Genomic DNA, 12,585 nt, shown 5'->3' on the forward strand with positions numbered 1-12,585 from the left:
ATTTAACACTTGGCTCTAGTACAACTTTTTTTGAGAATACAATTTTAATATTTGAATTTCCACTTAGATTACTTAACATCTTTGAGATTGTTACCTGAAAAAGTCAAGCGATGTTGCCACAGGGTAGCTCGAAGTTAGGTGGCATTTTGGGGCACCTTTTTTCTCCTATTAAATATGCTGAAGACAGCTTTAATAATATAGTGGTATAATTGCTGAAGTAAGTTGACTATTATTTTGTCGATTATTAAACATGCTTCCTTTGAGGCCACAGTTTTGTGTGCCTGACTTTGAAATGACACAAAAATGATTTTTGGTGACTTTTTATGTGCTTGGTGGCCATAAGAAGCAGCAAATAAATTTGATTCCATTGAGGGTACCTATCTGGTGCTTAGCAAAGAATCTTGACTAAGTAAATGCCTGTAATTTCTAAATTAAAGCAGAGTTTTAATGTCTTGTAAAGTTAATCATATATACTCCAGATAAAATATTCTGTCTTCTAAAATTCAGAATTAATGGTATATATATTGGAGAAAACTGGAACTCCCAGTTTATTTCATTAATTGTAGAATGAGGCTATAATATTAAGTAAGTTCAAATGTTGTAGGAAGGATCTGTACTCTTTTCCATTAACATAAAATGGGTGTATCCATGTTTTTACCACTTTTGTAAGAAGGTAAGCTACAACTGGGTATAGAAACAAACCTGTCAAGCTTAGGTTAAAGGATCCAGGTGAAATAAAAAATTGGGAGTATTTTTTTAACTAATAATCCAACAACAACAACAGTCTTATTTTATATTCTGGATGTTTGGAAGGATTCCTTATATCTTAATATTAATTCCATATTTTATTTCAGTTGTATAGACAAAGCCTAAGTATTAACAATCTAAGACATCTTAGGTTTTGGGACATTAAACCATAGAAATTTAAATTTGTACAGAATAAATGTGTATATGTGTGATTTTTTTTAAAAGGGTATTTTTAGTTAATTTTTTTCTTTTAAAAACTAATTGTGTAAGCCACTCTCAAGTTCTAACTCAGCCCCTTGAGCCATTATTAAGGGTGTTTGTATTTTTGACAAGTAAACTTCTGAGAGTGTTGTATTTACTTTCTATAAAAAAGTATAGGGGATTTCAACTGCTAAAATTTTTGAGAAGTTTTAGTGTGAAAGTCAATATTTTTTCTAATAAGCAATTTCTGTACAATTTTTCTCAAGGTTTGTTGGCATCCAAAGCTGTTGGGGTGGATGGTGCTGAAAAAAAGGAAGACTACAGTGAAACGGCTCCAATGCTGGAGCAGGTATGAAATGGTAGCATTTGATTTTTTTCAAGGTTCCCAACTGGAATGATCACGGAGCTATAGTATCCACATAATTGAAATTGCCCTTTTGATCAGATATGGGAATAGGAAGGTAATTAATTGATGCTATATTTTTAACTCTGCCTTCTCCAAGGTATACAGATAAACTACAGACTTCATTAGTGTTTATTTTCAGTAGGCTGGCATTAAAGCCTTTGTCCCCCAACAGTTGAAGGCCTGGAGACAGGCATCCCAGGGTATAGGCTTCCAGCTGGATCACATTTAACTAGCTTACAAAAAGACCCTTACACAAATACCTTTCATTTGTGAGTTAAAACAGGGTTTTTTGACATCTAATAAAGCTTCTTTTGTAAGAAGTTTCTTTTATATTGTAACAATTGGTGTTGTTAGACTGACTATGTGTTTTATGAATTGATCAATGAGCCATACATTTTTGCTAGGATGTATATTTTAATAACTACAAAAAAAAATTTTTAAAAACTATTAAGGGTCTGTCTTTAAACCACCTAATAGAGGAATTTAAAAGTGAAGGTTGCAGTTGCTAGATTTTGCCTTGGCTACCTTCAGATTCCCACAATACCTGTATATAGTGGACTGTGCATGCTTTTCCATTTCCTAAGGGCTTACCTTCTTGGGCACTGTAAGACTATAAGAACACAGTAATAGCCATAACTGGATTTCCTTGGTTCTCCTGTTTTAAAATCTGAGCCTTAATGTAGGTTTAATATACCCTTTTTGTATTATTTCAATTTTCTTTATTAGTAGCCTAATAAAGAAGACTTTACAATGAGTACCTGTTGCTCTTCTCTATATGCGTTTTAAAAACCAGTCCAAATTTAATTGATATTGTATTGAGTTTTTCAGGGTTATTTTAGGCCTGATTTGATAACAGTGCATTGTTTTGGTGCCTCCATTAATGTTGTATTGAATCAATGATCTTTTAAATTGATTAATATGTCAGCGAATCATACCTTCTGATTTTCTGTGGTCATCAAACGGTTAAGTCTTTGCCGTTATTGTCAGTATATCAACCAAATTTTGACTTTTTTACTGTGTATTACTATATTCAACGTCCCAGATATAACAATATTTTGTATCTTCACCACTGTTTATGGTATTCTCAGAATGCAATAAATCAGGGACTTGGGTAATAAAATGTTTCTGGAAAATTCATTACAATGTCAATCTTTCATTATGCACAATCCTGCTGAGATGAATGTGATTGTGAAAATTATTTATTATATGTGAAAGTTAGTGTAGAGGGCAGTGCCCATTTCAGAGAGAAGTACAACATTTTGAAACTGAGCTTAAAAAAAAAGAAAAAAAATTGAGTAACTCGGCTGTTTTTATTTACATAATCAAAAAAATTTTGAGAGTCCTTCCCAGTTTTTTGTAACGAAGAGACCAATGATCATTAATGAAAACTTTGTAAATTATTTTATATTTTTAAGGAACAGAATGCTGTTCCCCCCCTTTTTTGTCATTCAGGTTGATTTCAGTGTGAAATGTTTTGTAACCATACTCTTAATTTTTGTGCTAAGTGTTTGCCCTTCTTCAAAGTTAAAAAGCCGAGTTATAAAATTCTTAATTACATCTCGGTATCAACAATAGACTTGAAGGAGAGAGATTGTCACTAACCTCTGTTGCCCTAATGAGTAAAATAATGCCACTCATGACGTAGATTTATAACAGGCCTAAGGCCAAAACTTACTGTCCTAAGGGATTTATTTATTTACATTTAAAAAAAACTCAAACTCTGTGGTCTTGAGCCCCAGTTCTCAGATTATTAATTATAGATTATTTAATTGTATTAGGGAATTGTCATGTTATATTTACTTTTGGATAAAACCTGCATTAGATGCATAATTCAGTAAGTTTTTAAAAATGTTAATTTGTCCTTGTTTAGAGGTTAAGCACCATATCAAGATATTAATTTAAGTATTAAAATCTTGTTTTATAACTTTGTAACTTGAGAGTAATGGATGCTGTAGTGATGTCTCTCACATATGTGAAGATGAACAATAAAATTGTTTATTTACAAGTAATGGCTCTAATTACTTTTCTGGCAACACCTTTTATGATAAGCTTAGGAATCCTTTCTGTATATGGAGGGTTTTTTTTCAAATGATTAGTCTGCACTTACACACGTGTGTAATGAGTAAATTCAAGAATAGAAATGATGACAACGCAATGAATGAGACACTTGACGCCAGCCCTTCCGTGTGGCATGCCCAGCGTGCCACCTGTAGCACAGAGGTGCCATACTTAATACCACATATTCACTTTTTTCCCACCAAAATTTGAGCGCTTTATAAATATTTTTAGTGGGAACAGAAAGCTGTTTGGTCCCAGACAATGATCTTCCATATTCCAGAGAACTGCAGACTGCAGACCTGATGGTCATCCCTCACAAAAGATATGGAAGTAAAAAGGTATCTTGGGGACAAGCATGTTGTTCATAGAGCTAGTAGTTTGGTTCTTTATAAAAGCCTATTTTAGCATAGGTTTTTTTTTTTAAAAAGTGTATCTCATACTTTGCTCTCAGATACATATATCAAAAAGAGATACAGGGTAGGCATTCCAACACCATAGATTGCAAATCCATCGAATGTGGCTGTTCTCTGTTGTCTTAGGACACATTCACATATAGTTTTACATCTGTAGGACATTTTACTGCCAAATGAATGAAGATATTCTTTATGAAAGAACTGACAAAGTTCTAATTTTTTTTTAAAAGTATCAGTTGGCAGGAAGAAGGTAAAAACTCTCATCTAAGAATGCGACGTATTTTGTTTTTAAATCCAATGTTTTTAACTTACACTTGGTTTTACTCCTTGTTTTTTTTTTTGTTGTTGTTGTTGTTGCTTGTTTTGTATTGTTTTTTAGTCTTTTAACTCTGTATTGCTGGTGGCTTTGATTTCATGATGCATTATGCTTATGAAACTCTAGCTTTCAGCACTAAAATGAGTTAAAGATAATGTTTCGTTAATTTGATCATTGTTTTCCTGTTGAGATCTTTCTTTAAAGGGAAATTGTCTACTTAAACCTCTGCATTGAACTTGATAAAGGAAATTATTTTATAAAAAAAATCTGAAAGGCAGAAGCTTAAATGTATTCCTCTAATGCTCTAAAACTTGAAAATGCTGTTTATTTACCTAATTATTGTCAATGTCATTGGTAATTATGGTGTCAGAAGAGGTATATTTTAACTCAATACAGAACATATTTGTCCAGTAAGATAACATTTTATTTTCTGAGAATATTATAAATAATACATTTAAAAAAACCCAAATTTAGACTACAAGTTGACAGCATCCCTTTAAAGACAGCCTATTCAACTTTTAGTTAATAATTTGTGGGGTTCTTTTTGGTTTTTCATTTGTAATAGAAATGTTATATGTTGCTTAACAATGTTTTTGGATACTAAAGTTGCTTAACAATCAAAATAGAAAACAAGAACAAAAATGAAGAAACCAAAATAAAAATATCAATTTTTTATTATTTATTCAGGCGATTTCACCTAAACCTCAAAGTCAGAAAAAAAATGAAGCTGACATTAGCAGTTCTGCCAACACTCAGAAACCTGCACTGTTATCCTCAACTTTGTCTTCAGGGAAGGCTCGCAGCAAGAAATGCAAACATGAATCTGGAGATTCTTCTGGGTGTATAAAACCCCCTAAATCACCACTTTCCCCAGAATTAATACAAGTCGAGGATTTGACGCTTGTATCTCAGCTTTCTTCTTCAATGATAAATAAAACTAGTGAGCACAGATTTTTAAAAAATAGTTACTTATCCTATAAGATACATTAAAAACAGTTTGGTTGTAGTTATATTGTATTTTATGAAGTTGCATTTTAAAAATTCAAACTTAAGTGGATATGATAGGGAAGACTTGAAACTATTTTAGGGGCAAAAACCATTTACATTTCTGACTGATGTATTGTACAGAGGTACAGTGACTGTACTGCTGGTTAAGAAACCTTAGCATTTAATAACCAAAATTCCACTGTAGTTTGACTCTCCTCAACTAATAATCCAAGCACAATGAGAGGCCTGATTCATTACAAAAAAACAGAACAAAACCATTATGAGATACAAAAAGGCCCATGGTGGATGTTTTCCTGAACTCCTAAGACTATTCTTATGGATAGATTTAGTTATTGTCTCCAGTTGTCTGTACCCCCTTCGGCAATACATTTTATTCAGTTCTTACTGTAGGATTTAGAGTGCAAACTTCAGTTTAATCTTACTAATGAAAGAAGAAGATTGCTTCCTTGGTCTTATTTTTAAAGATTTTACTGTTTCAATACCACTAATCTTTCAAGAGTTAACTTGGTCTTTTTTTAAATAGCCTTTTGACATGGGTTTGGATATATATAAGACAAGATTTGTGTTGACTGTGTGTTTCTCATGTTTTAGTATTCTAAGTTAGAGACATATGAAAAATAATTACCTGAAAAGTCACTGGGTAAAAGATAATTTTGCTGTTTATACAGTGAATGAATTAGTAACCTGATTATTAAATGAATATGACACATTTCCTTATGAACTTCTCCATATCATATCTTCCACAACGATTAAAAATGGTGACATTGAGAAGACTTCTATCAGTCAAATATATTAACTTTCTCTTGCATTCCATTGCTGTATTTTTTTTGCCAAACCGTGTTTTTCAATTTTTGATCAGGTTTTGGTACTTCTTTGTTTTGTTTTGGTTCTTTTTAATAAATGAGTAGAAAGGATGGAAACAGAAAAACTCAATTGTTTCTTCATAAGCTTCATTTCGTTATGGCATTTATCATGAAATAATATCATTAGTAGTCACTACAATGTCACATGACATTGATACGTATTTTATTTTGCAATTGTTTTGTATTTTGGTATTATGGCCAGTGTTACAGCAACTGAATTTTATTCTTTTGTTTTTCCATTATCACCATGTCTCTTGCATTTTGACTTTTGTAAAATTATTTTTAAATACCCAAAGCATCAACCTTTTTAGACCACTCTTATTTCCTCCTTCTAAATTAACATGCGTATATTGGCTTATGTAGTCCTGCCTGTTCTAAATCATCAAACATGTTTACATGCCATGTAGAAAGAAGAAAATGAAAGGTTAAAAAAAAAAAATTTCCAAACTTCTGTTAATACATAGCTAGAAGATGCTTAAATGGCTCACCAAGTTAGTTTTTTAAAACAAAACAAAAAACACGTGAGTACAAGAAGTGTCATATTCTTTAAAAATCCTTGGTTTTTGCCCATAATGAGTACTTAAAGTTGTTTGTGTTCAATTTTTTTTAATGAATCAGGCCCAAATATATGTTTATAAAAATCCATTTGCGGGAACGAGGGTGGGATAAAATTACTTACATTAGTTTTACTTTGGCAAGTAAAGCACTAACTCTACAATGCATGTCAGATTTTTGTCACCTATGCCCCTGCTTTTTTTTTTTCTTAGAGTTTCTAGATTTGTAATGTAGCAAAAGGGATATATATATATATATATATATATATATATTTTTTTTTTTTTTTTTTTTTTTTTTTTTAAATCTTTGGCTATACAGAGATTATTTTCCCAAAGGAAAAATGGCAACTAACAACGATCTGCAATTAAAGAATTAACTGTAGTCTGTTACTTGGGAAACTACCTGAAATTAATGTTCCATGTTATTTTCTTTTGGTTCTAGTAGGGTTTAGATTTTAGAAGTTTTGATTAACCCTTGTGAATGAGGGCAGTTTTTGCCTTTGATTACTTTTGGAACATACCATTCCTTGTGGATACCTTACAACATCAGAGGGCAGAATTTGAATCATTTTTCCCGTTTTTCTCCTTAAGTATTATAAGATGATCCTGGCATGTATCTGCTTCGTGAACATTGAAGATCTTTTTCTAGGTCCTCCACAGCCTGTGAACCCCCCTAGACCTTTCAAGCATAGTGAGCGGAGAAGAAGATCTCAGCGTTTAGCCACCTTGCCCATGCCTGATGATTCTGTAGAAAAGGTTTCTCCTCCCTCTCCAGCCACTGATGGGAAAGTATTCTCCATCAGTTCTCAAAATCAGCAAGAGTCTTCAGTACCAGAGGGTAATGTATATTGATTTTCTATAGATCCAAACATAAAAGAAGACAAAACACTGAGATAAAGCTTATTAAAATATTAAGAAATTTCTGCTTTTTCCTTAACATCTTTTGGACTTATAAGCACTTCATTTAATTCTACAAGTATTTATTTAGTGCCGTCTTTATTTCCAGGCACTGTTTAATTTATATAACATTTTAATCCACATGGATATTAACTGAGGCAGTGTATTTATATTAACATATTACATTCTTTATTTTGTGTAGTGCCTGATGTTGCACATTTGTCACTTGAGAAACTGGGACCCTGTCTCCCTCTTGACTTAAGTCGTGGTTCGGAAGTTACAGCACCGCTAGTCCCAGATCCCTCTTACCATAATGAATGCCCCAGGGCAGAAAAGGAAGATACGCAGATGCTTACAAATCTTTCTTCCAAAGCAGTAACTGATGGAAGAGGAGCTCCAACAGCATCAGGTAAAAAAGATTCATTTTACCAGTTAGCTAGGCTTGCATATTTATACAGTAAAAACAGTTTGATGTATAATTACATTATTTTAATATGTAGTTCCTCTTTATAAATACTTCTCCATAACATCTGTGGAAGATAGGGTTTCTCAGTCTGTTTAAAGTCCTTTTGTGTGACCGTTTACTATCATATTCTCTGGATATACTTCTTATTTTGTCACTTTAATCTACTTCCTTCTCCCTACTTCTTATATCCTGTTTCTACTAAATAGGAATTATTAGAGCTAAATATAATTGCAGAAGTTTCTTGGTTTTGAAGCCAGAAAATAACTTAATGGGCTCAATACTTAGGCTTAAGGATTTAATAGAATTTAATATTTAAGAAACTCTTAGCTTAAATTAATTTATATACCTGTATCTTACATATAATCCCATATTTTGGAGCAGAATCTCCAAAATTTAAATGTAATTTGTTGTAATGTTATTTTGGGAGTCTAATGTGTAAAATCAGCCATACTCAATAAGACATTTTTTGATGATTTTATGACACTTACTGTAACCTGAAATCTTTCGGAGGTATTTTATCAAGTTGATATTTTAATCTAACAGAACATTAGATTTATATTTATTTATATTTCCCTTATATGGTTACATTGTTTTACTTGGAAGTTTTATAGAATTTTAACCTCAACCAAAGAGTCCCTACAGTAAAAGGAAAAAAAAGGCAAATACTAATTTCAAATGCTTTTCCAGTAAATTACTAATTTGGAATTATCAGTAGATGGATGAATGAGGTGAATTGAGTCAGTTCAGAAGTAGGGAAAAACATAAAACTGTTTTTTGATTAGCAGCCAGAGAGCACTGGGGATAATCGATTTTAGTAGCATCTTCTCTGAAACCACTTTATCAAATCCTTGGGTGAAGTATAAAATAGAGCTTGCTCTTTTCTGGTGGTGGTGTATATTAAAATAAAATGATTGAAGTAACTTAAGAAGCATACTTTTTATATTACTGCTGTTACCTTCTTGTTCCTTCTTTCAAAGTGAAAGTGTAACTAATATTAAACATACAGTGTTCTACAATTCCATTAATCAATAAAAGACTGAAGTTATTTTGTATGTGATAGTGTTTCCATATCTTGTTTTAAAAAAATCAGTGCCCAAATTTGAAGATTTGTAGGCTTTGAAACATTTCTTGTCATTTCCCAGAACTGATGCATTGTCTTTGGACAATTTCTAAGCCCCTTCTATCTGTAGGGTAATTAATTTTTCTTTTCCCTGTTTTCACAAGATTTCTGAATCACCTTTAACCCTTTGAGATACTTTTCCTGGTGAAGTTCTTATGAGTCCTTTAGCAATCTGGAATTTGTTGCTGTACTGAATATATGAAAAATATGTTCAAGTTAAAATGATATATATTCATTGGGGAATTTATTTTTATTTATTGATTTTTTAAATGATAAAGTCATTAGTTTTTTAAATGTGTATATTTTTACTTTATGTATTTAATTTATTTATTTTTGGCTGCTTCGGGTCTTCATTGCTGCGCGCGGGCTTCTCATCGCGGTGGCTTCTTTTGTTGCGGAGCACGGGCTCTAGGCGCGTGGGCTTCAGTAGTTGTGGCTCACGGGCTCTAGAGTGCAGGCTCAGTAGTTGTGGCACACGGGCTTAGTTGCTCTGCAGCATGTGGGATCTTCCCAGACCAGGGCTCGAACCTGTGTCCCCTGCATTGGCTGGTGGGTACTTAACCACTGCACCACCAGGGAAGCCCCGAGCATTTATTTTTAGATGTGCATTTGAAAACGTTTGTATTTTCTTTTATATAGCAGTAGTAACAAGACTGAAAGATAGACGAATCTAAATAACTGTATAATAACTAAGTTATGTTAGTTGAATGATGTATCCTAAAATGTCAAAGTAGTGATTGTACGTGGAAGTCTTTAATTCCAGTGACTTTGTGTCTAATCAGAGTACTAGCCTAGTGGTTTGATTTTTTTTCCCCCAGAATTTCTGGTATATTTGTGGAGATGTAGCTAATTATCATTGGGGCGTGGTTCTTGTTTCTCATAATGGTTAAACAATGTACTGAGGTAGAGGGAAGGCACAATATTTTTTTCCTTTTTAAGTATTCGAAAAACTGTTTGAGAAAGTCAAAGGTGTAAGATAGTTTTCTGGAAAAGTGAAAGGTAGAGAGGAGTTTGGATTTGTAAAGTGATGTATTTGTAAGTTTGTTGAAGAGTGAGGATCATCTTAAGTATGGTGATGACCGGCAGCTTTAATTGCTTAAATCGAGGAAATGCATGGATTTAAATGTTAATTACTGGAAGTCCATTTGTTAGAGGGTTGAACACAGTCACAGCATTTGAATGCGGGGTTTGGGGGGATTCTGATTTATTTCTATTACCCCTTTTAATTTTTTATTTTTTGAGGGAAGTAATGGAATTCAGGTCATGTTCTAATTGGACATCTTTTTATTAAAACCTTGTGAACCTGTCTGACTTGCACTGAAATTCTCAGTGGTCTGCGTGCTTTGTTCTGTCAACATTTTTGTTAGCTACCCTCTCGAAACTGTTTCGTAGTATTTGTTGGCCTTCTGTCCGCTTCCCAAGTTGTCTTCTATCTGCAGTCAAAGTACCAGGTGTTTTGTTTTTGTTTCTTCTTTATTTTTAATATTTTAATTTGTTTGCTTGGTTTGTTTCATGTTAATTATAAAAGTAAATTTTGTTACTGTTGAATTTTAAAACTTCTGCAGAAAGCATTATTTACCAGAACTTGTATCAAAGACATTTTCTGGGGTATTTTTTTCAAATTGGAATTTTTGGGGTATTAAGAATGATGAGGATGTTAGTCATTAACTGTGAAATAGTTTAACAGACTTAGAGTTTTACTTTTTCGTGTGAGTGATATGTGCATGCTCATATCACAGTCATGGTCAAGCATTAATGAGATTATGTGAATTAGCCAATTATTATATACATGTGTTCTTAATAGGTTAACAGTTGTTTTTCCAGTATAGATAATGAACTTGCCCTAATCCTCTGCATTCTTCCACTGGGAAGCATGCATACAATATGACTAACCAAGGTTAAGAATACTATTGCTGCCCCCATTACCAAAAACAGTCATTGGTGCCCTTGTAAAAATCGATGCCTTTGTTTTTATTTTATTATCAGAATGCTTTCTCTAACAGAGCCAACCAGTTTTAGGTAAGGATAGAGTGTTAGTTCTGTTACTCTTAGTTCTGTCGCTAACTGGGATGTTAACTAGTTTTCTTATTTATCTACTGGATATATGTACTGATGTAACAAATACTGAGTTACTCTGTCCCCTTCAAGGAGTTAAAATATGGAAGCTCAGTGTATGGATGGGTGAGACAATAACAGTCACATTCTGACTTGTGGGGACACCAATTTCACATTTACTTTCTAAAAAGCCTTTTTGTTTTAAAGTGTTTTTCAGTTTTTTTCCAGAATTGTACAAAACAAAACTACAACCAGAGACTCCGTAATCTCCCCCCACCCCACAGCAGATGTTCATGGCTTGTACAGAGCCTGGGGTTTCCACGGAGAGTCTCAGGGATAGCCTCCTTTTTTGCCAGGAGAATCAGATATTTAGCACACTGCCGAAACCTCTCCACATTACTGCGCCTTGCAGGATGTGAAAGCAGGCATGGCTCAGAGATCTGTCGCTCTTGCTTTAATCTAAACAGCTCCATTCGTTTTTTTATTGTGTTTTTAATTTGATGGGGGGGTTTGTATTATGTGTTGGAATATTATGTAATATTTTGTTTGACGAAAATGTTCTGTTGATAAAACTTAGTGTAAAAATCACTATTCTGTAAACTAATATCCACGTACTTTGGTTCCCAAATTCTAGTGCATGGTGAAATAAGGACAAGGTAGAGAACTTCTCATAAAATGAAATTGATTCTTTTGTAGAATTCTTGAATAGATCTATTTTTTTTTTCTATTTGGGCATGGGTGTTTTGCCATTATTGCATATAGAAATATTTATTTTAATATCCTTAATTGTGTAAAATGTTGACAAGCCTTTCTCAGTTCCCCAATTTTACTTTCAAAATTTTATCAGTTAAGAAATATAAAGGTTTGGGACCCACCAGAACATGTGAAAACAATCTAGAACAGGTCCTCCTGAAAGCACTGTGTTAGTTACTGAATCTGTTCTCCTGTGCTGACCTGTGTTCTGGAGCTGAGGTTCAGGACCATTTTATTTGTCTTCCAAGTACCTGAGGGGTCCCACACATTCCAGTCAGGAAAGGCAGCGCTGTAAGGCAGTTCCTTCCATTTGAATCGCCCCAGGGGATTCTGGCCTTGCTCCACCTTTCACTCTGGAGATTCAGTGCCCCTGGGGATTAGGGAGGGACCTTCAAGGCAATAATCATGATCAAGGGCTGCTTCTGGTATAGCTCTACTGTCACAGAGGATTTAGAAAGCAAATCTCTTACTGTTTCTGTTGTAAATGCCTTGTCATTTTCAAGAAAATTGCATCAAATTTGTGGAATTTTCATGGCATTAATTGTTAGTAAACAGTAATTAGTAAAAGGAAGTGAGGCATTTGTTCAACAGTTTTGATAATAAGGAAGTTTAATTGTATTTCTCTTTGCTCTGATGTCCTTTTCATTTTGTCATAAATCTTTTTGTCATGGAGATTATCAATATTTTTACTTAATTATTAGAGCCTTATTAGCATGTAATTCAAGTTG

General features: G+C 33.3%; 1 protein-coding gene across 18 annotated transcripts in view; it reads left to right on the forward strand.

Moving 5' to 3' along the window:
* Window positions 1-12,585, forward strand: part of PHF20L1 (PHD finger protein 20 like 1) — a gene marked incomplete at its 3' end in the record, with an annotated part of 76,570 nt that overhangs the window by 30,994 nt on the left and 32,991 nt on the right. For 17 of the 18 annotated variants that reach the window (XM_082433813.1, XM_082433817.1, XM_082433818.1 and 14 more), the window contains 4 exons: window positions 1,215-1,297; window positions 4,829-5,081; window positions 7,216-7,404; window positions 7,666-7,872. In XM_082433813.1, the coding sequence (XP_082289939.1) occupies window positions 1,215-1,297; window positions 4,829-5,081; window positions 7,216-7,404; window positions 7,666-7,872 (732 nt within the window). Of the gene's footprint in view, window positions 1-1,214; window positions 1,304-4,828; window positions 5,082-7,215; window positions 7,405-7,665; window positions 7,873-12,585 lie in introns of those variants that run through there. The other variant, XM_082433815.1, reaches the window with a different exon arrangement.

The sequence above is a fragment of the Balaenoptera physalus genome (genome assembly GCF_965194825.1).
Source record: "Balaenoptera physalus genome assembly, chromosome: 17".
Taxonomy (NCBI): Eukaryota; Metazoa; Chordata; class Mammalia; order Artiodactyla; family Balaenopteridae; genus Balaenoptera; species Balaenoptera physalus.